General features: G+C 41.9%; 1 protein-coding gene across 2 annotated transcripts; it reads left to right on the forward strand.

Annotated features, from left to right (window-relative positions):
- Positions 1 to 15,608: 15,608 nt before the first annotated feature.
- On the forward strand, positions 15,609 to 26,207 carry LOC147882256 (thylakoid lumenal 17.9 kDa protein, chloroplast). 2 transcript variants are annotated; one of them, XM_087402077.1, is made up of 4 exons: positions 15,609 to 15,950; positions 16,066 to 16,183; positions 16,291 to 16,360; positions 25,792 to 26,207. In XM_087402077.1, the coding sequence occupies exons 1-4, from the start codon at positions 15,679 to 15,681 to the stop codon at positions 26,010 to 26,012; spliced, it is 681 nt and encodes a 226-aa protein (XP_087258203.1). In that variant the 5' UTR covers positions 15,609 to 15,678; the 3' UTR covers positions 26,013 to 26,207. The 2 variants fall into 2 exon arrangements, with proteins under 2 accessions (XP_087258203.1, XP_087258204.1); XM_087402078.1 differs by lacking the exon at positions 25,792 to 26,207 and adding an exon at positions 16,492 to 16,946.
- Positions 26,208 to 26,817: the final 610 nt, after the last annotated feature.

Here is a 26,817-nt window from a genome sequence, read left to right on the forward strand (position 1 = left end):
GCTAGTCGCCTGGAGGACTCCAATGCTAACCTTGCTAATCTCCAATGGGGTAAGGCCTAGACTCTGTGGAGGAACGTCACTATTTGAAAGATGGCATCAACTTGGAGAGGGGTCATGGCGAACTCTGCTTGTATAATTTGATGGGGGACTGAGGGCTTACTCTAAATCATCCTGGATCCCATATTCACATGTAGCCTCTCAAATCTCCTCCACTCTGTCGCTGAAATATCACTCCCCCAGAAATGTGCTCCATACATGGCAATTGGTCTCACTAGCGTGTCAAAAAGCCAACCCTTCGTCGGAGGGTCTTGGAACTGTGCCTGAAAGCATCGCCTCTCTAGTCAGGCCAGAGTACCCCGTCCTCGTGTGAGTCGTGTCGTAATTGCATGGGTCATCGTGAAACTTGGTTTGGTAAACACTACCCCCCCCAAAGACATGTAAGATTGTACTATCTCCACGGGCTCGTCACAATATGTGAAGCTATGGTGACGGGACAATGCTCATGAGGTGTTGAAGATCATAACCTTGGTTTTCTCCAGGTTTACTGTGAAGTCTCTCTCTCTCTGTAGAACATCTCCAGAGCCTCTAGATGTTTCTGCAGTCCCTTTGTTGAGGATGATATGAGGACTATGTCATTTGCGTACAGCAATATCTGCACCATCAGGTCAGCTGGAAGCGAACCCTCTTCGCCTAGGCGATCGACAAAAGAGGTGATCTCGTCGATATAGAGCCCAAAAAGAGTCGATGAGAGGGGGTAGCCTTGTTTCACTCCGAGAGTGCTCTCAACCCAGTTTGATAGGCCTCCTGGGGCATGTACCTTCCCTCTGATGGACTCATATAGACTTATCTGCATTTGTCGACTGCCTCACGATCCGCAGCTTTGCTGCATCCATCTCCGATACTATGAGGGAATCGAAATCTAACAGGCCAATCTGTTTGTTCCTCGTACCACGCTCCACCCCGACTGTGGGAGAGGTGTGTGGAGCGCGGTCTACCTTGACTGTGGGAGGGCCTAGATTCCCTGGCAGCCTACGCGGGGCCTAGAGACCCTAGCAACCTATGCGCTATTGCATGCGTGCAGATAAGGGCGGTACAAAGTCCCTATAGCCTACGTGGGTACTTTCATATTAAGAAGCTCACATAAGCCAGGTGGTTAAGTTAGTTGCCTCTTGACAAACATGTCATCCATTTAAGTGCTGGGTTCCATGGCATGAGATGTTCATTCACATTTTGTTACCAGTCGGAGATGACTTGCCATGGGTACGACCCATATCTATCATTTTCCATGAAATGCCTTGTTGGGTAAGCTTGGAGGCTCTTTAGAAGACCAAACCTTCTCTAATCACTACATATTTGCTTATTTACATGCAAGGACCTTAGGAAATGCAATAGAGACAATATACAAAATCCAACATGATGATTTTAAAGGTTAATCTACTTTCTATGTCAAATCGACATTCTGAAAGAGTTGTGCAATCAATTGGACCTGCAAGCTATGAAATGCATATTTGTGGTCTATCTCCTTGAGCAAAAGGGATACAGGTGTTGGCTGGTATACATATGCAAACTAGTAAATTGGGGTTGAATTAAAAGAGAAGGTGGTTGTGCAAAGAATACAACTCAAGAATCAGAGTCATTGAATGGAACCAAGAGAGTCCTCTAACATTAAGTCAATTGATAAACCATGGAGTGCACGCTCTGTGTGCAGAGGTTACTCCATTGAGTACCTCACATGTATCATGGAAAGGCAAGGAGAAGGTTGGTGAGCCCCCATGTATGGAAGATTAGTCAGCTAGATATTCTTATGTGGATGCAAACTCAAATGGATTTGAGTGGAGTCTAGATGAGGAGGCTTCTTAAGCTGAAATTTGACATGAAGAATTTGGGCGAGATACTTTCTTGGCATTGAATTGATTAGGATTGCCAAGGGTATATGAATGTCACAGAGGAAGTATGCATTGGACATATTGTCTAAGTATGAATGTCTTGTTGTGAGTCTATTTCTTTGCCATTTGATCATAACGGCAGGCTGAGTGCCCATATAGATGATGTGTTGAAGAATCCAACTATGTATACAAAGATAGTTGGCAGTCTCATTACATGACGATCACAATGCCAATCATGAATTACACCTTTTCGTTGGAGAGTTAGATAATGTAGGATCCACAGAAACCAATCTAGATGGTGCTATGTGAAGTCTCCACTTGATTATGTGCTATTTTGTGAGGAAACTATATCAATGGAGTTGTATGGTTACACAGATGCAAATTGGACTATTAGTACCTTTGATAGGGGATATACTAGTGGTTTTATGTTTTCATTTGGATGTGTTGTTTTGACTTGGAGCAGCAACAAACAGTCTATAATGGTTGCCTTGTTGAGTACATAGATAGAATACAAGGGTGATGCCATGTGAGGTAGCTTGGTGGCATAAGCTACTTGATGACTTGGGCATCCATGTGGAGACAAAGGTTGTCACTTATTGTGACAATCTTAGTAGCACACAATTGGCCAAGAATCCAATGTATCATGTGCAAACTAGGCACATTCAGGTTCATTATCAATTCATTAGGGAGAAAGTCTTGGTGGGCAACATCGACTTGGTTTATGTCAGCTCGTAGCAACAAGTTATAGACAACTTTCATTATCTATTGACACTTGCTAAGAAATATTTTGTATCATGTCTAACTGATTATTCTACTAAAATAAAGTGAAGAAGAAAGGTAACTGTCCTAATTGTGAGGTAGGTGTCTAGAGCAAGAGCGTACCTACCCCCGTTAAAAGATGAAACGTGATTTAGTATAAGGCCAGTTTTCAAGCCTTACATTTTGATGGTATTATATGTGGTACATCCACAAACTTCTTTTGGCTCACTAAAAATGGGCCGTTGCATAGCTACATTAAACCCCTTTGTCATCGATGGCATCTCATGTGCTATCCTTATGGTGCATACTTATTTGCTTTGGGGAATAAAGAATTGCCAAAGCTCACTTTTATTGGGTAAGCTCATCTCTCTATCAACCATATGTTGTGTTCTCCTTATGGGGCACCCTTATTTTCTTTGAGCATGAAAGACATATCAAAGCTCATATCTCTATCAACCTTTAGGTTAAATTTCAATATATTAACTCAAGTTTATATCTTTATCAACCATTAGGGTAAATGTCAAAAGATTCATGATGAGAGAGAGAAAGAAAGAAAGTTTATTAAAGTCTTCAGAAGACCGATGGGTTTATGAGACTGTGAAAAACCTGGTACAAAAGAGTTGTGGCGGTGGAGCTACTAAACGAGCATCCACACCAATGCAAAATGCAAAAAATGCAAAATGGAGAGAGAGAGAGAGAGAGAGAGAGAGAGAGAGAGAGAGAGAGACTAGTGTATAACCAAAGAATTTTTGTACCAAGCATCTCTTAACAGTTAGATATGTTAACTCACACGCTATGGTACAAATATTAGGGGTGCTACACCACTTTGATATGTCACAAAAGGGTTCTTCATAGTTAGATATGCTAACTCACATGCTATGGGACAAATATTAGCTAATGTTGGGCCCTTATGAGGGTCATTGCTTGTGTCTTGCCATGTGAGCTGCTCTTTGACCCTAATAAATCCTATTAAATCACTGTCCAGTGTGGTTTATTCGGCCTCTTAGCTAGGAGCTCCTTTGTTTTTTCCAACCAATAATGGATCGGGGAATGCTCGCAATAAGGTTTGTATCACAACTGTAGACTTTATCTTAAATTTGTTAAGTTAGGGCTAGTTCTTTTGGCAACAAGGTGTCATATATGTGATATATAATCTTGTAGTGATTTTAGCTTAACAAAATGCATTGCCTAGACTTCCCTCTCAGAGATTCTTATAGTTTGGCCACTTATTGATCTAGGTCTTTAGTTACCATGGAGTCGGGGAACACAATTCTGGGAATAGGTAAGATGGGGAAATTTCATATGCACATGTATATCCTTCAATACTCTCGTTTGAGTGTATTTATAATTGTGAGTGTCCATGAGAAGCATTTTTATATCTTCATACATGGAACACTTCCACAGGCCATGGAATTACTCCACATGTTGGGTATTACTCCTCATAAGAACCTTGTTGGACTGTAACTTTGTTGTCAAAATTTGAACAATCAACCTAACCTCCTTACCAAATGGTGCAGCTGCTTTGCATACCCATGAAAAATGTTTGTTTGAGAGTTTCTTAATAGTATCAAAGTACTATTGTCCTCAATGAGCATGTTGACATTTTGAAGCAAGAATCAATTGGCCTTCGTTGTATTTTAAGGATGCTCATGTGCATCTTGATAACAAAAAAAGGATTATTAGTTGTGTCTCACATCCTATCTTATGAGATTTAGCCTCAATTGAGGACTTGTTCTTTAATTATCATTTGGATAAATTTTTTAAGGAAATGGTGAAGTAGATATATAGGAAAAATGTTGATGCATATTTTGGAAGTCTGATCTAGTGCTTTGTACCCAAGTGGGGTGTGTCTTGAGCAACAAATCTCATTGGACTATTGAGTTATAATGTACTTAGAGGAAAGTGGATTAGAAAAAATGAACTTTTCTTTAACAATGGAGATCAATTTACTAATGCTAAAGAGATTATGCTGCATGCTTTACTTGACCTTTGCATGCATACAAGTTCTAGGAAGTTGACTTCTTTTGCTTGGAGTACTATAAATTGTAAAATGAATTCAACGAAGTTGGGGATGGATCACTCATTTAGTTTCCGAGTTGATCAATTTTCCATGGCATAGTGACAATTTTGGCTCAAATGGAAGTTTTTGCAACTGGAGGCAGTTGTAGAGCTAGAAAAAGTATTTGCAACTGGAGGCATTTGTAGAGCTAGAAAAAGCTTTTGATGACATAAAAATTTGGTAAGATTGGATGAAGATCAAGTAGGGATTTTCCAATTCGTATATAGCCACATCATATATAGGTCAACCCTTTTTTGAAATTCCTAGCATTATGGATGATCATAGTTGTGCAAATTTGCATTAGGTATTGTTACGAAAATTATATTTCTGATATATCTTGCTTTGGACATTATTATTTTTAGTCGAGTGTGACTATGGCAAAGTACTCCATAGGAGCGCACCGGACGCGACGGGGGTCCTAGTGGATACTTTGTGTGGTTAGTTGGGGACGCCTGACTAGCTTGTGTTTTGCCATGCTAGATGGTCAGTATTCTGGGTGATTCCATGTTATTATTGATGTCGCTAGTGTTATTGGTGTTGTGCTTGATTATTGTGCTTTGAGCGTGGTTATGTTGGGATCGGTTGATTCGGTGATTCGCTCAATCGATTGTTAATAACTAATGTAATTGGCGGCTTGAGTACAGGTGATGGAACTCATAGCGAGGATTGGGGTTAGTGCGAGGGTACCGACCGAGGTGTCGCACAGCGCATTATAAATGGCTATGGGCCAATTTTGTATTTGTTTTATTATTGCAAGTTTGAGCAATAAATTTTGTGGAGGACAGAATTCATTTTTGGGCCCTAAGATGGCTATGTAAAGCAAATCCCTCATTTTTGGATGAGAGGAATAATTTTGGCTCCTTGCTGCTTTTATGGAATATCATAAATACTCTAGATGAGGAAGCGTGAGCCACTCATCTAGGGGGGGAGATTATACCCATTCTGCTGTCGTTTTCATGATGTGATGGTGTTCTTCTTCTCCAATTGATTAAGTGGTGAATTTGTGTGAAAAGAATTACATTTGGTTTCAGTGGTATCAGAACTTTGGTGACGCTCTTGTGAAGAAAAAAAAAGAAAAAGAGTCTGAAGGTTCCTCATGTGGATTCAAGAAGAAAAAGACACCTTGGAAAGAGAAGTTTTGTGGAGGAAATACTTGAAGTTGCACCTCTGATTTTGCACCTTGAATTCAAGTTCTCTTTCTCTCTGCTCGCGAGCCGCGTGTTTCCTTTCCTCAGACTGCACACTCAACATAGCCTACAATAGCTGTGGTGTCACCGTATGTGACACTATGTATCTCTGCCTAGCTTTGGAGCAGCTACCACTGTGAACGCAGAAGTACCTCGGAATTAGACTGAGCTTGCATCTCGTTCCATGTGCTAGACTGCATCGACACCTGAGCCTAATGAGTCATCAACGGGTCGCTCTCGCAAGTAGCCGGTTTCTGCCTTGCCTTGGCTTCACAAATTACGAAGGCCTTTAATATTTAGTCTATGCAGTGTGCAGCACCTCGAATTCAGCAGTGAAGAAGTGCAGCCACATTTAGTCTTGGGAATCTCCCTCTACACATGCCTCACTATAGCCTCAGCATCTGCGGATCTCTGTGGTGGGTATGTAACTTTGTCCACACATAGTGCAACTATTTGCATAGAGGCCACCTCTATTGCCTCTGCATACCCACAATCACCGGTAGTAGTAGCCTCTGGCCCTCGGGCCTCTGTTAATGCAGACAACGGAAGACTCTACGCCACCATTTTTGGGAGAAACAGTCTTTGCAAGCCGCCGCCGCCATCATCTCCGAAGTCCTATAGTAGACAGCCTTCATGGATGCATGGGGAACTCTGCCATCACGGACTCCAGAACACCGTCATGACTCGCATGCACTGTGACTTTGAGGATGGCAATCTACAGTGCAGCTGAGCAGTGCAGCTGAGCAGGGTATAAGGCTCAAAGGCCTCATTGTTATTTTATTTATTTATTTTTTTTAAAAAAAGAGAAGTTTTAAAACCCTCCTAAGGGAATCAAAGGATCACAAAAGAACCTTAAAGGGGATCTCTCAAAAGGCAACATTTTAGCAACATGCAACACCCAAAGTGAGAGGCCACTCCACCGACTAGTAAAGGCATATTTAAAAAAAGTGAAATCTGAAGACACTTGAATCAAGAGGGCGATTGGAACCACAAATCACCAAGCAATGAATTGGAGATTAGTCGAGCACATAAACGACTACGAGCGACATCATCGGTCATATATCTCCCACTCTAGTTTTTCCACCTCCGATTAGAGAGCGAGATAAGTGATTTCTTTTGCTTTATATTTCATACACTTAGTATCTTCCGCCATCCATTTCTTACCATACACTCGAATCGCACTTTTTTTTTCATCCGTTTAATTCTCATACACTTAGTATCTTTATTTTTCTCCGCTCCGCTTTATTTGTACTTATTGCATTATCATGGCGCATCAACCACAACCACCCACGCTCCAAGAGCAGTTAGATGCACTTCAGGCACAGTTGGCCGATGAGCGTGAGCATAGGGAGAGATTGGAAAAGAAAATCAATGGTAAGAAAAGGAAGAGACATTCATCTGACGATGAGGCATCCGACAATGATTCCGACGATGATACTATTATCAGGATAGTCAAAGCCACACTGAGAGCACAAAATTCGAGGAAGAAGAGTAAGATAAGTAGAAAAGATTTCTCATTTCAAAATTTTGATGGAAAGAAAGAAGCACGCAATGTCTTGTCTTGGATCAGTCAGCTAGATGATTATTTTTTGGGGGAGAAATTCTCTGAAAAAGTAAGATTAAATGTGCTGCAAATCATTTAGTAGAGAGTGCTGCACTTTGGTGGAACATCACTAAGCACAGTAAAAGACGACCAAAATCGTGGAGGTCTTTTCAAAAGCTCATCAAGAGAGATTTCCTTCCCTCACATTTCAAAGCAAAAACTAGACAACAGTGGGATACTTTCAGGCAGTTCGATAAGGAAACGATCTCCACATATACTGATAGATTTTGGCAAACATTGATCCAATTATAGTCCTTAGAGAAAGTTAATGAGCGAGATCAACAAAGGAAGTATGTGGCAGGTCTAAAGTCTAAGTTGAGAGCTGAGATTAACATGTTTCATCCTCGCTCACTGAGCTTTGCAATTTCTCTTACAATGAATTGTGAGAGAAAGAATGGGATCCCAAAAGAAGGAAAAGATCCGGAATGGCATGTACCCTTAGATAAGAAAAAGAGATTTGAGAAAAAGTCCTTCTTTAAATCGAAAATGGGTTTTGCTCCACAGAAGACAGATTCTTCTTCGAAGCCGAACGGTGGGAATTTTCCAAAGAAAGAAATAAGGTGTTTCAAATGCAACAAGTTGGGACACATAGCCACTAAGTGTCCTAAAAGAAAGAAGACCCCGACGGCGAAAGTGCACATGATTGACGACGAAGCAGCCAAGCAAGAGGGAGGTAAGTATAATTGTCATGCTCTTCTAAAGATGAAAGGTTTCATTGATTTCATTTCGAAAAGAACCTTAGCAAAGCTAAACCTAGAGTCTTTCCCATCTAACTATAAGGTTAAAGCTGCTTTTACCAAAACAAAGTACAATTGTACTAGAGAAGTCAAGAATCTCAAAATCTCAATCAAACCCTACAAGGATACATGAGACTTTCTAATGGCACCCCTACAAGGAGTGGACATTATCTTAGGAATGCCATGGAGGCATCAATACAATCCTAAGATAGATTACGATTCACACCAGATGTGGATTGAGAAGGACAGACAAGAAATATGTCTGAAAAGCTCAATGAAATCTGAGGTCAGTCCTTTACTCAACCACACACAAGCCAAAAGAGCAATTAGAAAACGTGAGAAGATATATCTTATTTTGGTGAATACGGTAACAACTACTCAGCCAAACACTAAGCCTATGCACCAAAAATTTCTTTCTCAATTTTCTGATTGTTTCTTAGAGGATTTACCGCCTGGACTACCATGTTCTCGACCTGAAGATCATAGGATAGAAATCCTACCAGGCAATACTCCACCTTGCAAAGCTCCTTATAGAGTCAACCAGCTAGAGCAAAAGGAAATACAAAAGCAAGTGGAGGAATTGATAGAGAAAGGATTGATAAGACCCAGCAATTCTCCTTATGGAGCACCTGTCTTATTAGTCAAAAAGAAAAATGGAACTTATCAAATGCGCATAGACTATCGTGCACTAAACAAAATCACAGTGAAGAACAAATATCCAATCCCTAGGATTGATGATCTTTTGGACAAATTGAAAGGGGCCAAGGTCTTCACTAAGTAGATCTCAAATTCGGCTATCATCAAGTTCGTATGGTAGAAGAGGATATATACAAGATTGCTTTGAGAACTCAAACGGGACATTATGAGTTCCTAGTTATGCCTTTTGGGGTAACTAATGCTCTAGCTACTTTTAGTAGAATGATGAACCGAATCTTTCTTAAACATCGTGGTAGTATTTTTCGATGATATTCTGGTGTTTAGCAAAGATGTTGAGGAGCATAAGGAACATTTGAAGCTAGTCTTTTCACTCTTGAAAGAAAATCAATTGTACATAAATCTTGAAAAGAGCAGCTTCTTTCAAGATCAGATAGAGTATTTGGGTCACATTGTATCTATTGATGGGATTCAAGTAGATCCAAAGAAGATTGAGTGCATAGTCACATGGCCTAAACCCTGAGATATACATGAATTAAGATCATTCTTGGGATTGTGTAGCTTTTATAGAAAGTTTGTCAAGAATTTTGCATACATTGCACATCCATTGACAGACATTCTTAGAAAAGCTAAGCATTTCTTATGGACTGAGCGTCAAGATAAATCTTTTACAGCTTTGAAAGAAGCTCTCAAACAAGCTCCTATGTTGCAATTACCCGATTTCTCTAGACCATTCTTTGTAGTTGTAACCGATGCTAGTGGATATGGAATTGGAGCTGTACTTATGCAGGATGGACATCCAATAGCATATGAGAGCCAAAAATTAAAACCAACGAAATGCAATTATAGTACATATGATAAAGAATTAACCGTTGTTGTGCATGCTTTATGAATGTGGAAACATTATTTGATGGGAGCTGAGTTTCTTATCAAAACTGATCAGCAAAGTATCAAGCATTTGTTGGCTCAGCCACTAATATCCGATAGACACATCAAGTGGGCATCATTTATACAGAGTTTTCAACCCATGATTCAGTATCAACCTGGAAAGGAAAATGTAGTTGCTGATGCTCTTAGCAGAAAGCCAAGTCTTAATCACATCACTGCTATAGAGACCCAGCCTTTTGAAGGTATGAAGAATTCTTATCAAGGGGATTCAGACTTCTCCAATATATGGAACAAATTAGAAAATAACAGTTGGAATCCTATGTTGGACTATTCATGCAATGATGGATACCTCTTTTATCAAAAGAAATTATGCATCACTCGACCCTTTAGACAAATTGTAATGGAGGAAATGCACCAACCACCATATATGGGACATAGGGGAGTGACTGCCACTCTACAAGTGATAGAGAATTTCATTGGCCTACTATAAGAAAAGATGTGGCTAAGTTTGTAGCCAAATGCATCACTTGTGAAAAGATCAAGAGTTACAAAGGAAAGACCCCAGGATTGCTTATGCCTTTGCCTATTCCTACGCAACCTTGGGAACAAATATCTATGGATTTCATAACAGGTTTTCCTACTATAGCGAACCAAAATGATATGATTTGGACGATAATAGATCGCTTTAATAAGCAAGCTTATTTAATCCCATGCAAGAAGACTTTAACAGCTCAGCAAGATGCACATTTATTCATCAAGCATATCTTTGTTCATCATGGTTTGCCAAAGACTATAGTGTCTGATCGAGATTTATTCAAAGTTTTGCAATAATTTCTGGACTGCATTATTTCATAATCTAGGCACTAAGTTAGACTTCTCATCAGCTTTTCATCCATAATCAAATGGACAAACTGAGGTTACAAACAGGTATATTCTAGATATGATAAAAGCTTATGCGGGAAGTCAACCAAAGACTTGGGACAAATACATTCATCTCCTGTAGTTTGCTTATAATAATACTCCTCATTCTGCAACTGGAAGAGCACCCTTTGAGATTATCTATGGGAAGGTTTTACCTATTCCTATCACACGATTGACCCATAGAGTGGAAGCAGCAGATGCATTTATCAATGACTATCAAAATATTCTCAAAGAGGTTCAAGAAGCCATTGCAATCGCTCAAGAGAAGTACATGAAACAAGCTAATAAGAAACGAAAACATATGCTTTTTAAAGAAGGCGATTATGTGCTTCTTTCGATTGAGAAAAGAAGATTGAAGAGTGTTGAGAAATGGCCAGTAATAAAGATGTCACCACGTTTTTATGGACCATTCAAGGTGATTTAGAAAATCAATGATCTAGCTTATAGGCTTGAATTACCTGATAATTGGAAAATACATAATGCTTTCCATATCAGCCTCTTAAAGCCCTTCAAAGGACCTTTACCTATTCATCCTATCTATGAAGAGGGCCCATTGATTGTTGATGAAGAAATTATTCTAGAACCCGAATGCATTGTTGATCATCAACAGACCTTGACTCGAAAAGGAAATGTCTATACTAAATACTTGCTCAAATTTAAGAATCATCCAAGAGATGATGCTCAGTGGATGCCTGAGCAGTTCTTTCGAACTTTTCCAGACCTCCTTAGTTCCTATAATCAAACACACAACTGAGGTCAGTTGCAATCCGGGTGATTCCATGTTAATACTGATGTCGCTAGTGTTATTGATGTTGTGCTTTATTATTGTGCTTTGAGCGCGGTTATGTTGGGATCAGTTGATTTGGTGATTCGCTCAATCGATTGTTAATAACTAATGTAATTGAGGGCTTGAGTACAGGTGATGGAACTCATAGCGAGGATTGGGGTTAGTGCGAGGGTACCGATCGAGGTGTCGCACAGTGCATTATAAATGGCCATGGGCCAATTTTGTGTTTGTTTTATTATTGCAAGTTTGAGCAGTAAATTTTGTGGAGGACATAATTCATTTTTGGGCCCTAAGATGGCTATGTAAAGCAAATCCCTCATTTTTGGATGAGAGGGATAATTTTGGCTCCTTGGTGCTTTTATGGAATATCATAAATACTCTAGATGAGGAAGCATGAGCCACTCATCTGGGGGGGGGAGATTATACCCATTCTGCTGTCGTTTTCATGGTGTGATGGTGTTCTTCTTCTCCAATTGATTAAGTGGTGAATTTGTGTGAAAAAAATTACCTTTGGTTTCAGGTATTTTTACAAATGTTTAGCTATTTGTATATTGTATTTCTTTGATTAGATCTTTTATTTTTATGAATAAAAGGAGCCTGCCCATAGAGGATGTAGGCCTGTCTCGCTACAAATACTAATAGGTATTTTCCAACATCAGGGCACCTTTTGTGCAACATCTATTTTTCATTTAAATTATCAAGCAACCAAATTGGATCTCAACAACTCCTGATATGTCATGTTGGACGCAATCTTGGCCAGCTTCATCCCTCCAATTTCCCATTGGTTAGCCCTTCATTTTACTGAGAGGGACAAGGATTAGTCGGCCACGAAGGAGGATCCCTGGCCACTACATTATACAGCTCAAACTCTTGAATTAGATTATGTTCACGCAAAGGGAGGGGTTGCAAACCAAACATTTGAATTTGGGGTCACTCGGAGGGAGAACCTGGTTTTTTTGTTGGTATCAGGCAAAGAAGAGGATGCTTTTGCAGTACAACCCAGTTTACCAGTTAAGATTGCCTGCCCTCTTTCTTTTAATTTGCTTGCTATGCCATGATAAAGGGAGCACTCTGAACTGTTCTTATGATGGAAATCGAGCAAAGCTCTTATGTGCACTTGCTATTTGTATAAAAATTTTGGAGCCTCAAAAGGAGAATGTTGATTCGAATGCTCTTCCAGTGAAACAATGAAAGGTCTATTTTCAACTACTATTGCAAAAGAGATGATTGAGAAAAAGAAGTTTAAACCATCAAATGCAATGTTGTGCATCAGTTTGTGGAAAGCAACAAAGTTGATGTGAACTTAATGCAAGAGGCTCTTGATGAGAGTGGAGTTAGCAGAATAGGTTAATGTTCTATTTTCAAAGCAATATCATCAACTTTAAAAGATCAGAGAATCAAACATGTGCTTCTTTCAAATCCTGCCGAAGTATGAAAGTTAAGAGGTTCACTCAAGTAAATGATTTTATTGGACATTAGTTGCATATTGAGGGAATTTAGAAGGCAACAAAGGTAGCACTATGTATAGTCCTTGGAATAATTATTTTGTTGATCTTGAACAATTACAAAGAAGGATGGTTGAATTCTATGGAATTACATCAAAGAGTGCCAAGGATGACTTATATTTATGATTAAGCTGGATGAATGTGAGATTGTTAAGGAGAGAAAGATTGAAAGAGTAACATCATGCTTATGAATAGAGCTCTTGATCCATCAATAACAAAAACAAACTCAACGTATTTTAGTATACAGTTAGAGAAACAGATTTGGTGGGGTTAAGCGCATTTGAGGTAAGCACAAACTACGACTTTAAATGGTTTTTCATTTTTAATTTGTGTTAATGTCTGATTCTATTTACATTGCCTTGATGCTTTAATAGAGATGGATTTTCCAACCGTAGATTAATACAAAGTACCACCAAATAGTATTTTGGGTGTTCCACTAGTCAAAAATACCATCAGTCTCATCAAAAAACAAGTTCAAGGAGGTTCACGTCGAAGGAAAATATGATTTTCAAGTTGATTGGCATATGGCGGGAGACTTGAAGACCCTGAAGTGCATGTTCAATATAAGAAAAGGAGGTAATTCTAACTCTCCATGCCTTTACTGCTACAAGGAGACAACCCACCCATGTCATGGATTTTAAATGGTGGAGGAGAGCTCCTAATTGGGATAAGATTGATCTAGAATTCAAAGCACTCTTGGACATTCCTTTGTGCAACGTCCATATATGCATTTTGCATGCGTTATGTCGAATCATTGAAAAGTTGAATTTTCTATATATTGGATTTTTTTGGAAGCTTCGACCAAAAAAGCATAGGAAAAAAGCAATTGCTGCCTTAGAAAAAGTATTATCGGACATGGGCCTTCATGGAGGAGATGTCCATATCATAAAACAGACCTTAAGAAGTCAACAAATGGAAAGGATGTTCCCATGAAACCATCAATTGGTGGAGTCAAAGCTGGACGGTTTTTATAAGAACCACAAATAGAAGGGAAGCTTGGTAGATGGTCAAGATATGTTTCGAGGGTGAGATATGGCCTTTGGAAGCTTGTGCATAATGTTGTCAAAGATGATGAGGCAGATGGTGTTGCTAGAAATGTGAAAGCAAAAGTATGGAAATCGTTTGATAAGCTATTCATACTTTGTTACAAAAAGACATGGACCAAGATAGATCACCGTTCATTAGAAGAGGAACTTAAAGATTTTGGAAAGTCAATGAAACAATCTTGGACAAGTTGCAACATAAGACACTATATGGTATCAAAACTAATTTGTCTTGTAAGGCAGATGCTCTTGGTACTTGTTAGGACAAAATAGTGATTTAATATTTTCTATGATTATAGCATATTATCTATAACCACTTTCCGTATTTTGTGAAAAAGTATAGATGCCCTGCAATTTGGTCTACACAAGGAATGAAGGAGAAAGCCCAAGGAGATAAGACACAAGTGGCTCCATCAGACGTGTCCTAAACTGGTGAAGCCAAGGAGACAGCTCCACCGACCAAGGGCATAAACCTCAAAGAGTTGGCCACCAACATCCTCATCAGCAAAGCTAAGAACTCAAGGGGGGATTGAAGAAGGAAGGTTACTCACCTATTTCCAAGGTGAGATGATGTGTGATGTGGCATTTGTATGGGGAACCATCCTACCAATGAGTGCCCCCACCTTCGGGCTATGCCAACACTCTACTATGCCCATTTTGCTTGATGGGAAGACCATGAGACCTCTCGGTGTTGCTATTGAAGGTTATCCCCCAGCCCATGTACTAGCCAAGGCCGCCCTTGACCTTGCCCACACTGTGAATCTGTCCAATCAGAGATAGTTGATCATTCAAGGAGCCCCTCCTGCCAATCAAGTGCAATATAGGGCTCAAAACCTCCCATTGCAGGCATATAGAAAAATGTAAGAGATGCGGTGATGAAACAAAACAGTCTCCATTAGCTCATATGACCTATCATAAGGAAAGGATCATATGCCAAAGGTGCAAAGGTATTTATAAGACTCGAGTTTATGAACATTTTTTTTTCTACAAGGAGAGCAGAAATATGCAAAGCGATTAGAATAACTAATAGTAAACTTCATACGGAATGGCTACCACTCTACACGTATGAGAGATCATGGACCATCCCCTAGCTGCTACCAAACCAACTTGCTGGCAGCAGTTTGTCCAAACTATCGGGATAGTCTCTTATGTTGTTTCCTCCAACTCAATTTTGAGTACATACTTTATTTCCACATATTCTCTTTAAGTTGAAATTTCTAAAACACAATTGTTCTAAACTCTCATTATTTCTAATCCCTTGCTGAACAACGCGTCCTCCATCGAGGAGGTTCTACGACATAGGGGGGTCCTCCCTGAAGAACTCTCTGTATGTGGCGGTAGAGTGACCGACACATGGAGGCACCCTCAACCACCATTGGCCACCAAAGGTTTTGACGACCGCCAGCATGCACGGGGCATGAATGCAGTGGTGGTGCCACGTCGCCTGGCACCAAGTGTGGCCTGGGCAGCAATGGAGTATGGGGGCGATGCATTTGTGGTCTGACGACCGCTGCGGTGCATGCATGATACACGATGGGCCAAGGAAGGGATAAGGTTGAATAAGGCATGGAAGGTGTAGAGAAGTTGGACTTGGGACATAATAATTCTCAAGAAGGAGGCAGGCGAGAAATTTTGCACAGTGGTATGGGATGGAAACTCTAATAGTAAGTCTACCCATGCGGCTGCTGCATTGGCGATGGCGACCGCCCACAATCTCTAGTAGCTCCACCATCGCTACCCAATTCTGCTCTGCTTCTCCTCCAACTGCCCCTCCTCCCCTCCCCCTTCGTAACATCGCTTGCACTGCTATGGCTGTCGCTCTTCTTTCCTTCACCAGCTTGCCTGCCCTCGCTCTCGACCCATCCGCTACACCTTATTCTCAGTCTCAAACCGAGAAAATGGAGCTGGGTCTTTTGGACGGGTGAGCATGGAATCGGATTTGGCAAGGGTCGAATGATCATTGTGACGCTATCGTTGGATATTCGACGTAGTTCTGAGGCACAAGTTTGCAGGCTAATGTTCTTGTTTGTATATAGGAAAATACGACCCTGCCCTTCAACTATCAATCCCAACTGCATCTCGACGACTTCAAAAATCGCAACTTACGCTATACCTTGGCCGATTCCACCCGAAGCGTCTGAGAATGCAGCAAGGGTTAGTCCCTTGCAATGCAATTTGAATGCACCTACATCTCGTTGCAATGCCTTTACGCGCACACGTAGTATTCACTAGCTGTCTCTGTGCATCGTATGACTCTGCAGAAGGTCCTAAGCGCTATTTGGTCGACTCAAAAAGGTCCCAAGCTCTTAATGATGGAGGACACACCAACCGGTACATAATCAATTTATTGCAACTGCCAACCACCCGGTGTCCTTCCCTGTCAATTTATTGCTACTGCCAACCACCGGGTGCATTATAAGAATTGAAATTGGTAATTGTGGGCCTTTTTGGTAAATTGACAGGGGAAGGACACCCCATGATTTGCAACCTCGCAATCTTTATACACCACGGGCAGTGTATAGCTTGAAACCTTGTCTGTTGCATCCACATTCAGTATAGCTTGTGAATTTGGGCTGGCTGCATGGTGCAGTAACGTGGTAGAGGAGCTATCCTTGGTGGTTGCCCCAAGCAAGATTTACAGACATTGAGTATTGGTCTAAACAGAGTATTGGTGACGGTCTGAATGTCAGGCATTGAGTATTGGTGAACAGAGTCAGATTCCTTTGTAAAGGTGGAGGACAGCACTTGTCGCTAAGATCCCTAGACCGAGGACGAGGCCATCAACACGGAGGGGGAAGAAGATGAACGTGGAGACTTCAGAATTAATTTAACCAAGACTCTGTCATGTCTCTGGAATTGTAGGACATTGAAGGAGAGGATGGCACTCAAGACGTGTGCCTGGCTTGCTGCTGCAATAGCAAAAGCAATATCCAGATGTACATCCAGGGTATGTATTCTCTTTGATTTATTTATGAATTCAGTAGAATTTTGAGGAGTATTTGATTGACTTGGAGTTCTGAATAGCAAAAAAGGAGGTTAACGACCCGCACTGTCAGATGAGGCAGCTTCAAAGCAGATGAATGCGTGGCCTCTTGCTTTGATGAATGTAAAGTTGGCATCGTGGACTTCTTGAAGGCCGAAAAGCTGACAAGGTCAGATGTCAATGAGGTCACCCCTCACCCTGAAAAGTTTCAACTGGAGGATGCTGAAGATTCACAGAGCACATTAGTCAAAGACTTCGTGTCAGAGACTGGAGAGCTAAAGGTGGAGAGTACGATTAGTATCTTGGAAGACTTTTGGTCCGAACGTGAGGAATGCTCACAGGGACTCGGGAGCAATGTTCTAGAGACAGATGATTCTGGGGTCAGAATTTCTGGACTGAACCTTGGTGTAGTGGATGTACGTGGACCAGCCACTAGGCTCTCTTTGTTGAAAGATCAACTTGGATTTTGATGTTAGGTGGTCGCTACCACTTGGAGGGTCACCACTTGGAGGGACCCTTGCATTGGGTTGGACAGCAGCCCTCAGCCAGCCTCTTTCAAAGGTCATATAGGGCTGTCAACATGCCTGCACATTCGCAGGCATCTAACCCACATTGTGGGCAGCAGGGCTGGGACAAAGCCCAGCCAAAAGAGCAGAGGGGAAGGCATTTTTAAGACCCCTGATCTGGTCGGCCAGATCTGGTTCCACAGAAAGGTTTCATAGTCGGCCAGATTCAATGGACATGGTGCCATACGGAAAGGTCCTCTTTGTGGGCAAAAGAAGACAATCAGCTCCACAGATTAGCCTGCAGAAGTCCACATCCAGGCACTAGAGACGGCAGATAAAGGCAGGAGCAGAGTGCAGCAGCACTAAGGGGAACGATTCCAGCAGGCCCTATCCATTAGTGTAGAGCTCAACTGTGGAGCATAACACCTTGGGCGGACGGATAGCTGAGAAGACACGTTGTGGCTCCTGTATGAGCCACTGAAGGCCTCACTTGGAGGCACGCAGCGGAAGGGGAGCAGGAGGGTTGGGCTTAGCCTAGCAAGCTACACGCATTCACGGTTAATCTTTTATTATAGATGGTGCTGCATCCTCTCTCTTCACCCTGTCTAAGAAGTATAAGGTTACTTCCTCTAGTTAAAGTAATTGAGGCTGGGTTGCCAGAGCGTAACCCCTGCAACAGAAGACTTCCCAAGATCACCAACACTCAAGATCCCACTATTAGTGACGTGTGCACACAAGTATATCCAAAGAATACACAACTCAGACTCGAAGCAAAAGCCTCTTATAGCAACAAAAGAAAGCAACAGACGATCTGGAAGAGATTATACACTCAAGTAGATTAGTCAAAATACCATGATAATGCTCCAAGTGCATCTGTCTCGTACCAAAAGTTGGTGCTTCTGCTGTTTGCTACGACTACTTTCCCTCCTGCTGCTGAGCGCTCTCTCCCAGGCCATTGCACGATGGACAAACCACGGGACCTCACAATGCCGCAATTCATTCCTCAGCTGATGTATCAACAAAGTCTACCACTGACCTTGCCCACACCACCCAATCCATCCAACTAGGGATTTGGCCATTCAAGGATATGCCAACCAAGAGCAATATAGAGCTCAACCACAAATCAAGGGGGAGGAATGGGTGGACTTGAAGGCCCAAGGCCCCTATTTATAGGGTGAGGGCTGCATTCCTCCTCCCCCTTTGGAACAGGCCGACTGCTAGATCAATGGCTGGCGAGCCTTCTTATAGAGCTCATCCATGCTATCTAGAGGGCCATACCCTGCTGCTTCCGACCTGCTTTATGGGGCCCCTCCTGGCAGACCTGACCCAAGGTCCTACCAGATCCACCGAGTCCACGTGGCAGGGCCACTCTTGCTGCCCATGTGGTAGGTTGTAGCCCTGCTAATATGGCAGCCAGCACTGCCTCCTAGATGGGGGCCTATCATGCTTCCCATGTGGCAGCCCAGACAGCCTCTAGATGTGCCCATGTGGCAGTCCTCTCTCTTGCCCACTTTGCATCTCTCTTAGTCCCCCATATTGCAGGTATCCTGCCTCCATGCCCTCCTCATTTTGGAGGGTCACAAGTGGGGTAGTGACCCATGTATCTTAATACCCCCTCTTAATGACCTAATGTTAGTGGCCTACACCCACCTGATCAAATGTGTGCGCCATCAGCTCCTGTAAAAGAGCTCTTTGGAACAAGTCAAAGGCGTCGTGGAACTCAGGTCCAATCACCTGCAACTCCTGTACGTCCAGGTCCCTCTCCACAAGAACATCCCAAGCCAACCCGGATCACAAGAAAAATTAACACAGCACCAGCCACAGTGTGGCACTGCTATTTGGCTGAATTGGGTCAGATCTGGCTGAGCAGGCCCCTGCCGACCAGGTCCTCCACAAACGACCGACCAGCAGCCAGGTCTGCTGACTTCTGCCAATTTTACCTGGCCTATATAAGGCCTCTATAGGTGCCTGCCCTAATCTAGGGCCTTTGCCAGCCCTATTTGCTGGACTGTGTAGCAGCCCAACATGGCAGCCTATAGTGCTGCCCATATGGCTGCCCTGTGGATGTTCTTCTCCATCCTGATCTGCACTTGTAGCATCCGTATCTGATGCTCACATAGCAACCTGCTAATCCCCCCAATCCTTGCAGGCACCATGTCCCCTTGCACTCGTTATATGAGGGCTTAGAGTTGGGACAGTGGACTTCCCACTCCAACAGAAGGGTGGTCAAGACCTAGTAAGTCCAAGTTGGAGGGAATTTTTTTTTGATAAAGAGGGCATCTTCCTACCAGATCATTGCAGGAGCATTATACCCAAGGCAAAATGATGTCATGAGGAGAAATGTGCATGAAGATGAGATCAACTAGGAGATATTTGACTTTAGCTGGCTCCCCTAGTCCTTGAGTCGGGGGTGGACTTGTCTGGTCACGAACGGGAGGGATTAGTCAGAGATTTGATAGTGGTGCCCGATCACCCTATTGAATACCACATACAATGTCTTAGCCAAGATCATGAGCTTGTGGCTATGGCCCCATCTCATGGTGCTCAGGTTCTGTTCAAAAACGTAGTATCTTAGACAACATCTTCACCTCTTGGTAGATAGTGGATTGGCTCCGGGAGGAGTCCTATCCTATCGCAATCCTCCTCTTGAAATTTATGAAGGATTATGACAGAGTGAAGTGGCCTTTCCCGGAGTGTACGATGCGGAAGATGGGGTTTTTGGTAGATGGATTAGCGGGGTCTTAGCCTTGTGTACAAGGAATGTCACCTAGATGCTTATTGGGAGTCACACGGGGGAGGCCTTATTCCTTTCCCGCTCTGTATTGACAAGTGCTTGTTTCTTTTTGTTTACTTTACTTTGCATTGGTAAAAGAACTGTGGGGATGCCCACAAGGGACTAGGATTAGTCCAAGAACTAGAATGCATGCATTTGACTAACCTCTAATGGGTAAAATGTTGGATAATGTTTATTGAATGTGTAGGACTAAGAGGAGTGCAAAAAGGCCCAAAATTCAAGGGGCAGGTCCCCAAAAAGGAGGTCCCACGAGCAAAAGCCCAAGAATCAGTGGCGCCCCACTGTATGTTGGGCCCATGAGGATCAAAAGCCTATAAAAGGTGCCCCACTTGGAGGAAAGCGCTAACTTCAAGATTAGCGTCACTGGTTGAGCATATGAAAGAATATTTGCTGCGGATAGGACAACCGTCAAAAGGCAAGGATGGGGACTCCATCAGAAGAAATATGGTACCGGCACAAGGTCAAAAGGAAATTTTCAGCCTTAGAAGCCAATTGGTTCAACAAAGCCCTTCAAACGAAAATCAAAGTTCACTCCAGAATAGTCAGAGGTGAAGGGCAGACTTAGCCTTTGTCATGGCTAAGTCTGCCCTTCACCTTCAGAGTGCCGATAGAAACTTAGTATGAAGACTTTGTATAAATGGATGCTCAAGTATGTGTGGGTGTGTGGATTTGTATGTGTCAGGCGCTGATGACGTCAATGGGGATGTCATAGTAGCTAGTCCTTGCTATGCGTGATCAAGTTTATGGTTTTCAATCTTATGAATGACTATCGTGAGATTGAAACTGCACTATGTTGTGTTTTTAGAGGATGAGTCTGGGAATTTTTCTGGATTCATCTAGGTATATACACTCCAGAACAGCTAGAGGCCTTCTGGAAGAAAGGAAAGTGCTTCCGTTGCAAAAAAGAAGGGCATATGGATGCCCCGAAAAGCCTCTGGGTTTGAGGGAGCAGAAAACGCCTAAAGAACTGCCAAAGATCTTGGCGGAGGAGTTCCGGATATTTTGGAGAGAGTGGCTAATCTTGAGGCCAAAAGGGATCAGAATGTGCTAATTTTGTTTGATCAAGGTGCAACAGATAACTTCGTCTTGCATGATCTTGCCTTGCAGTTACGGATCAAGACGGAAGAACTTGGACAATCTCTTGATGCCCTACAGATCTTTTAGGGAGAATCAGTACCAATAACTCCACTAATTGGCAAGCTCAGAATTCATGTGCAAGATTATGTGGATCAAGAAGGTTTCTTTGTTTCACCTTTGGACCAATTCAATGTAGTTTTGGGAATGCCTTGGTTGTTACACCCTCATAGGGCGGTCTGATGAAGTGGTTTAAGAAAGGTAAAGTGGATTGGTTGGTTCGACATGAGCATTGGTGTGCTGATTGGCTAGACAACGAAGAGTCTATTTGCATGGGAAGAACACGTGAAGCCTGCCCCAATATCTGATTAGTCTATGCACGAGTCTAAGGTCTTGGCAATTGCATGCACGACACTAGGCGACATCAGCATGTGCACGACTCTTTTGGCTCCTATATTCACGTAGATGACGGTGATTGTCTTCCTTTTCAGGGCTCGGTACTTGTGAACTATTCTTATGAGAGTCGACTTCAGTAAGAACCTTTCTTGGATAGTCATTTTGGTAGAGAGCAACTGCTCCTAGGAGTTTGGAATAAGTCATGTTCTTGTATGCCAACAAACGTGGTCAGGTTCAAGCATCTAGTCTGAGGTCAGCTTGTGGAGTTGTCCCTCCTGCTTTTTAATGGAAGTCCTTGAGGGGTTGTTTATTGTACGTGGCGCAATCTCTCTGTTGATAACGCTGAGCATTCTGTGTACTTTTGTTTCACCCTACGTTTGAGCATATAATATTATTCACCGTACCCACTGCATGTAGAGGCTTAAAAAATTCAACAATTAGTATCAGCGCCTGTAGATTCTAAGAGTTTGAGAGGTCTTAAGTCCCTGGTAGAGTCAATCAGGTTCGGTGGTGAGAGTTGGAAGGATTTGTGTGTTTGAGTGTCTTGTAAGGACGCTATGGAGGTTGTTAAGCAAGAAAAAGGTGTAGCGGGCTCAGTTGTCCACTTCAATGGATGAAACTTTGCTTTGTGGTAGTTGGCAACTCGAGTTGTACGTGTTGCAAAAAGGAATTTTGAGCATGATTGCAAGAACTGAGAAGAAACCGAAAAGTGGCGGCCATGAGGCAGACAAAATTGCAGCATGGGACAACAAAAATTAGAAGGCAATTGGCATTATGGGGAGAGCTTTAGGCCCAGAATTCGTTCATCATATCAACGTAAGGAAAACTGCAGTTGAGAACTGGAATATCCTCGAGACTTTGTTTGGTGTGAAGATGAAGCACTCAATGGCGGCTCTGAAGCAGGAATTGTTTGGATTGCAGATGGATGAGTCAGAGAGGTATATGAGTATTTATGAGAAAGAGATGTTGGCTAATTCATGCCCTTACTATTTGGAGGCATTATCTTCTTGAGGTGATTTCACAGTCAAGATGAACCATAAGAGTCTCAGGTAATTTTTGATGTGATTAAGCTCTCTGAAAAGCAGATGAGGTGGGTGAACTTCCTGCCCATTTTTCATTTTCAGATTGTCCACACTCTAGGAGCCCGAATAGAGTAGTGGATATCTAGAAAAGTTAACAACTGAGCTGATCCTTGTTGTTCCAGACGGACACAAACCTTTTGATGTGGATTGTGATGCATGTGGAGAGTGTGTGGGAGTTGCTCTTCACTAGGGTGGTCGTGTTGTGGCCTACAAGAGTCGGAGACTGCGCGATGCTGAGAACTATATGGGTATTTATGAGAAAGAGACGCGGGCTGTAATTCATGCCCTTACTATTTGGAAGTATCATCTTCTTGAAGCTGATTTTACAGTCAAGACGAACCATCAGAGCCTCATGTATTTTTTGATGCAGACTAAGCTCTCTGAAAGCAGATGAGGTGGGCCAACTTCTTGCCCATTTTTCATTTTCAGATTGTCCACACTCCAAGAGCCTGAAATAGAGTAGCAGATGCTTATCTAGAAGGCCCCATGTGGACAATGTCACCATAGCCCACCACAGGGACCTTGAGGAACTGAACGATCTTTATCTTCAGGATTTCGACTTTGGAGAGATCATGAGGAGCATTCAGCAAGCAAGGACAATGATCCAGCTAGTATTCACTTAGGGATGGGTACCTCATGAAAGATGAACACCTTTGTTTGAGCTAGAGGATGCGAACAAAAGTTATGGAAGAATGTGATGCCCTTCCGTATGTAGGTCATCGGGATATTTCTTCTACTACCGAAGCTATTGAGAGGTACTTCTTTTGACCAGGAATGCGGAAAGATATCCACAAGTTTGTGATTGAATGTCTTACATGCCAGAAAATTAAGTATGATAGACAAAAGACTCAAGGGATTCCTAATACCGCTTTCGATACCACAGAGGCCATGGGAGTGTATTGCTATGGATTTTGTCCTTGATCTTCCACTATCAAAGAATGGGAATGATGGGATATGGACCATAATTGACAGGTTTAGCAAGCAAGCCCATTTCATTCCAGTCAGGAAGACTATCAAGACGGACCAAAGACTATCAAGACTATCAAGATGGCCAAGTTGTTTATGGCACAAATCTTCAAGCACCATGGGATGCCTAAATTTATAGTAAGTGACTGAGACCCAAGAATGACCAGTTCATTCTTGAGACCACTTTTAATAATATGGGTACGAAATTGGAGTTCTCATCTTCATTTCATCTTCATTTCACTCTGAGACGGACGGTCAAGGATAGAATGCTAATTCCACGGTGCTAGAACTTTTGAAGTGTTATGCGTCCAAACGGAAATCTGAGTGGAAAAAGTACCTTCCACTAGTGGAATTTGCATACAACAACAACACTCACAGCTTGACTGAACGATAGGCATGCCTGACTAAAACCATTTGGTGGCTTGTATGTACCAACAGGCTGCATAGTGCTCTAGAAGGCCAGTCAGCTAGATGGGAGTAGAGAATGCCACAAGACTGTTCCAAGTCAATGATCGGAAGTTACCAAAAGCCACCAGAGGTGGAAGAGATAGAGGGGAACCTCGAAAGAAAAGAATGGAATTACCGCAGGTACCTTGTCAAGTTCAAAAACTATTCAGCGCTTGATGCCAAGTGAGTAGATGAGGAATTCTTCTCGGAATATTATCAAGTTTTACAGTTGTACCAAGAAGCTTTTAAGTTTTTAGTTGAGGACAACTTCGTCGTAGCTGAGGGGATATCATGAAATCATATTTGTCCCAAGTAAAGAGGAATCGTTATGAGATTGACTTTGGTCAAAGAAAGTTGACTTCAGAAGAGTTTTATTTTTCTTTGCTTTGCATTGGTTAAAAGAACTGTGTGGACGTCGAGGAACAGTCCAAGAATTACAATGCATGCATTTGTCTAACCTCTAATGGGTTAAAAGTGTTGGATATCGTTTATTGAATGTGTAGGACCTAGAAGAGTGCAAAAAGGCTCAAATTTTAAGAGGCAAGTGCCAAAAAGCAGGTCCCACAAGAGCAAAAGAACAAAAAAAAAGTGGCACCTACGTTAAAAAGGGCCCACTAGAGTCAAAAACGAAATTCAGCGCCAAAATTAGGGCAATAAAGCCTAGAAGGCAACTTTGTAAAGAAAAGTAAGCCCCATCTTTTTGGAGCCCATGCTTTTGGGCTGGTATAAAGAGAGAGGCCTTGTGCCCTCAAGAACATAGAGTGTATTGTACTTAGCCTCATGCTCTTTTATGAGCCAGTTGTACAAAGTTCATTCTATTGCAATAAAGATTTCGGGGGGGTCCAGCCCTTGATCCTAGGGCCTAGTGTGTGTGTTGTCTCTTCTTTCTCCCCCTCTCTCAATTTCTTTTGCTTTCCAAAAGAAAGTTGTTGCTGCTCTGCGTCGAATGAAATTCAAAATCTATCTTGGTGGTTATATGCTGCAAGTTGCCTTATGAATGGGTATGATAATGTTCTATGGTTCTTTTTAGGAGGCTTCATTGAAGAGTTTGGTTTTGCGTGTGTACATGAACAAGTGTTGTGTTGTGGCATGGAGGGATTTAGTGAGGAAAAGGGCTTTGGCATCTATGTCTGAGGGGGGAGGGTTGAGGGAGGCGAGTGAGAGCTACCTGTTAGGGTTGAGGGAGGTCGGTTGGAGCTATGTGTGTGTGTGTGTGTGTGTGTGTGAGAGAGAGAGAGAGAGAGAGAGAGAGATGTGTTTGCGAAAGACAAAAAGGCTTGTGAGACTAAAACATGTAATACATTACAATCTGTACTCTCATTGCAAGGTAAGTAAAGTTGTCTAGCACGTCTATATATGTAGTATAACCTAAACAAATGAAACATGCCAGGGGTCCAAAGTATGCATAGATCTCAATTGACTGGACCTTGCATCGAGTCTAGCATGAGAGAGAGAGAGAGAGAGAGAGTTTTTAAATACCTATAATGATTGTTATTATCATTGCTTTACAATAGGTCAATTTCTTCAAGTTGAAGTGGATGGGCTTTTTGGGAGAGATATCATGGAATTTCTTATCAAAGATGATGTCGTGACCTATAGGTCACTAGCCAAAAAGGTGATATACATATATCCATTCACCACTCCACTAAGTGACTTTGGGGGTCAAGTTAAGCGATTAAAGACTCTTGAAGATGAACTTGGTTGGAATATTTTTGATTGGGATTCCAAATTTTGATATGTTTACGTTTATACACGAGGTAATGATTCTGTAAGTTGTAAACATATTATTTTCATGAAAACTAACTTGTATGAAGTCATGGAGGGACAATGACTATATGCTTAATGGTACCAAATCACATTTGGTTTCACTTTGCTCAAGTCCACCAAACATTGAGTATTCTTTGTGAGGTTATAGTCCTTAATATTTACTGAAACATTTGATGGCATCTATTTGAGAAAGCTCACATATGTGATGAAATACTTTTTCTACAATACTACTAAATACATTTGATACATTGAGGCTTAAGATAGTCATTTTAAAAGATAGGCATTGAGCACAGATACCCTAAGGCAAAATAATCATAGAAGCATGACCTTAAGAGACAAGATGAAATGGTTTCTCGGTTTATTAGAACTGCCTCCTTAGAGAGAGTGCTTTAGTGGAGAGTTGGATGCTAGTTTGGAAAATTTGCACATATTTTTTGGTTTTGCTAGGGGTCTCGAAATTGTGCCCCAGTCTTTCGTGTGGTGTGTTGCAGGTTATTTTGTGATTAAGGTTTGTATCGGAAAGGCTAAACACATTTTAAGGTTAAGTCAATGGTTAAAGTAAACTTTGTTCCTTTGTGTAGGGTTTGTGCAGCACTCCTTCTTGGTCATTGCTCATCACCTATCTCCTCCATTCTTTCTTTGATTGGGGCACTTTGTAAAAATTACATTGCTCATCACCTATCTCCTCCATTTCTTTCATTGATTGTGGCACTCTTGTAAAAATTACATTCATCCCTGATGTGGTCACTTCATTCTCCACCTACGACAATCAT

This window comes from Dipteris shenzhenensis, chromosome 30, assembly GCF_047967505.1.
Source record: "Dipteris shenzhenensis isolate YYH24624 ecotype China chromosome 30, Dip_SZ_1.0, whole genome shotgun sequence".
Taxonomy (NCBI): domain Eukaryota; kingdom Viridiplantae; phylum Streptophyta; class Polypodiopsida; order Gleicheniales; family Dipteridaceae; genus Dipteris; species Dipteris shenzhenensis.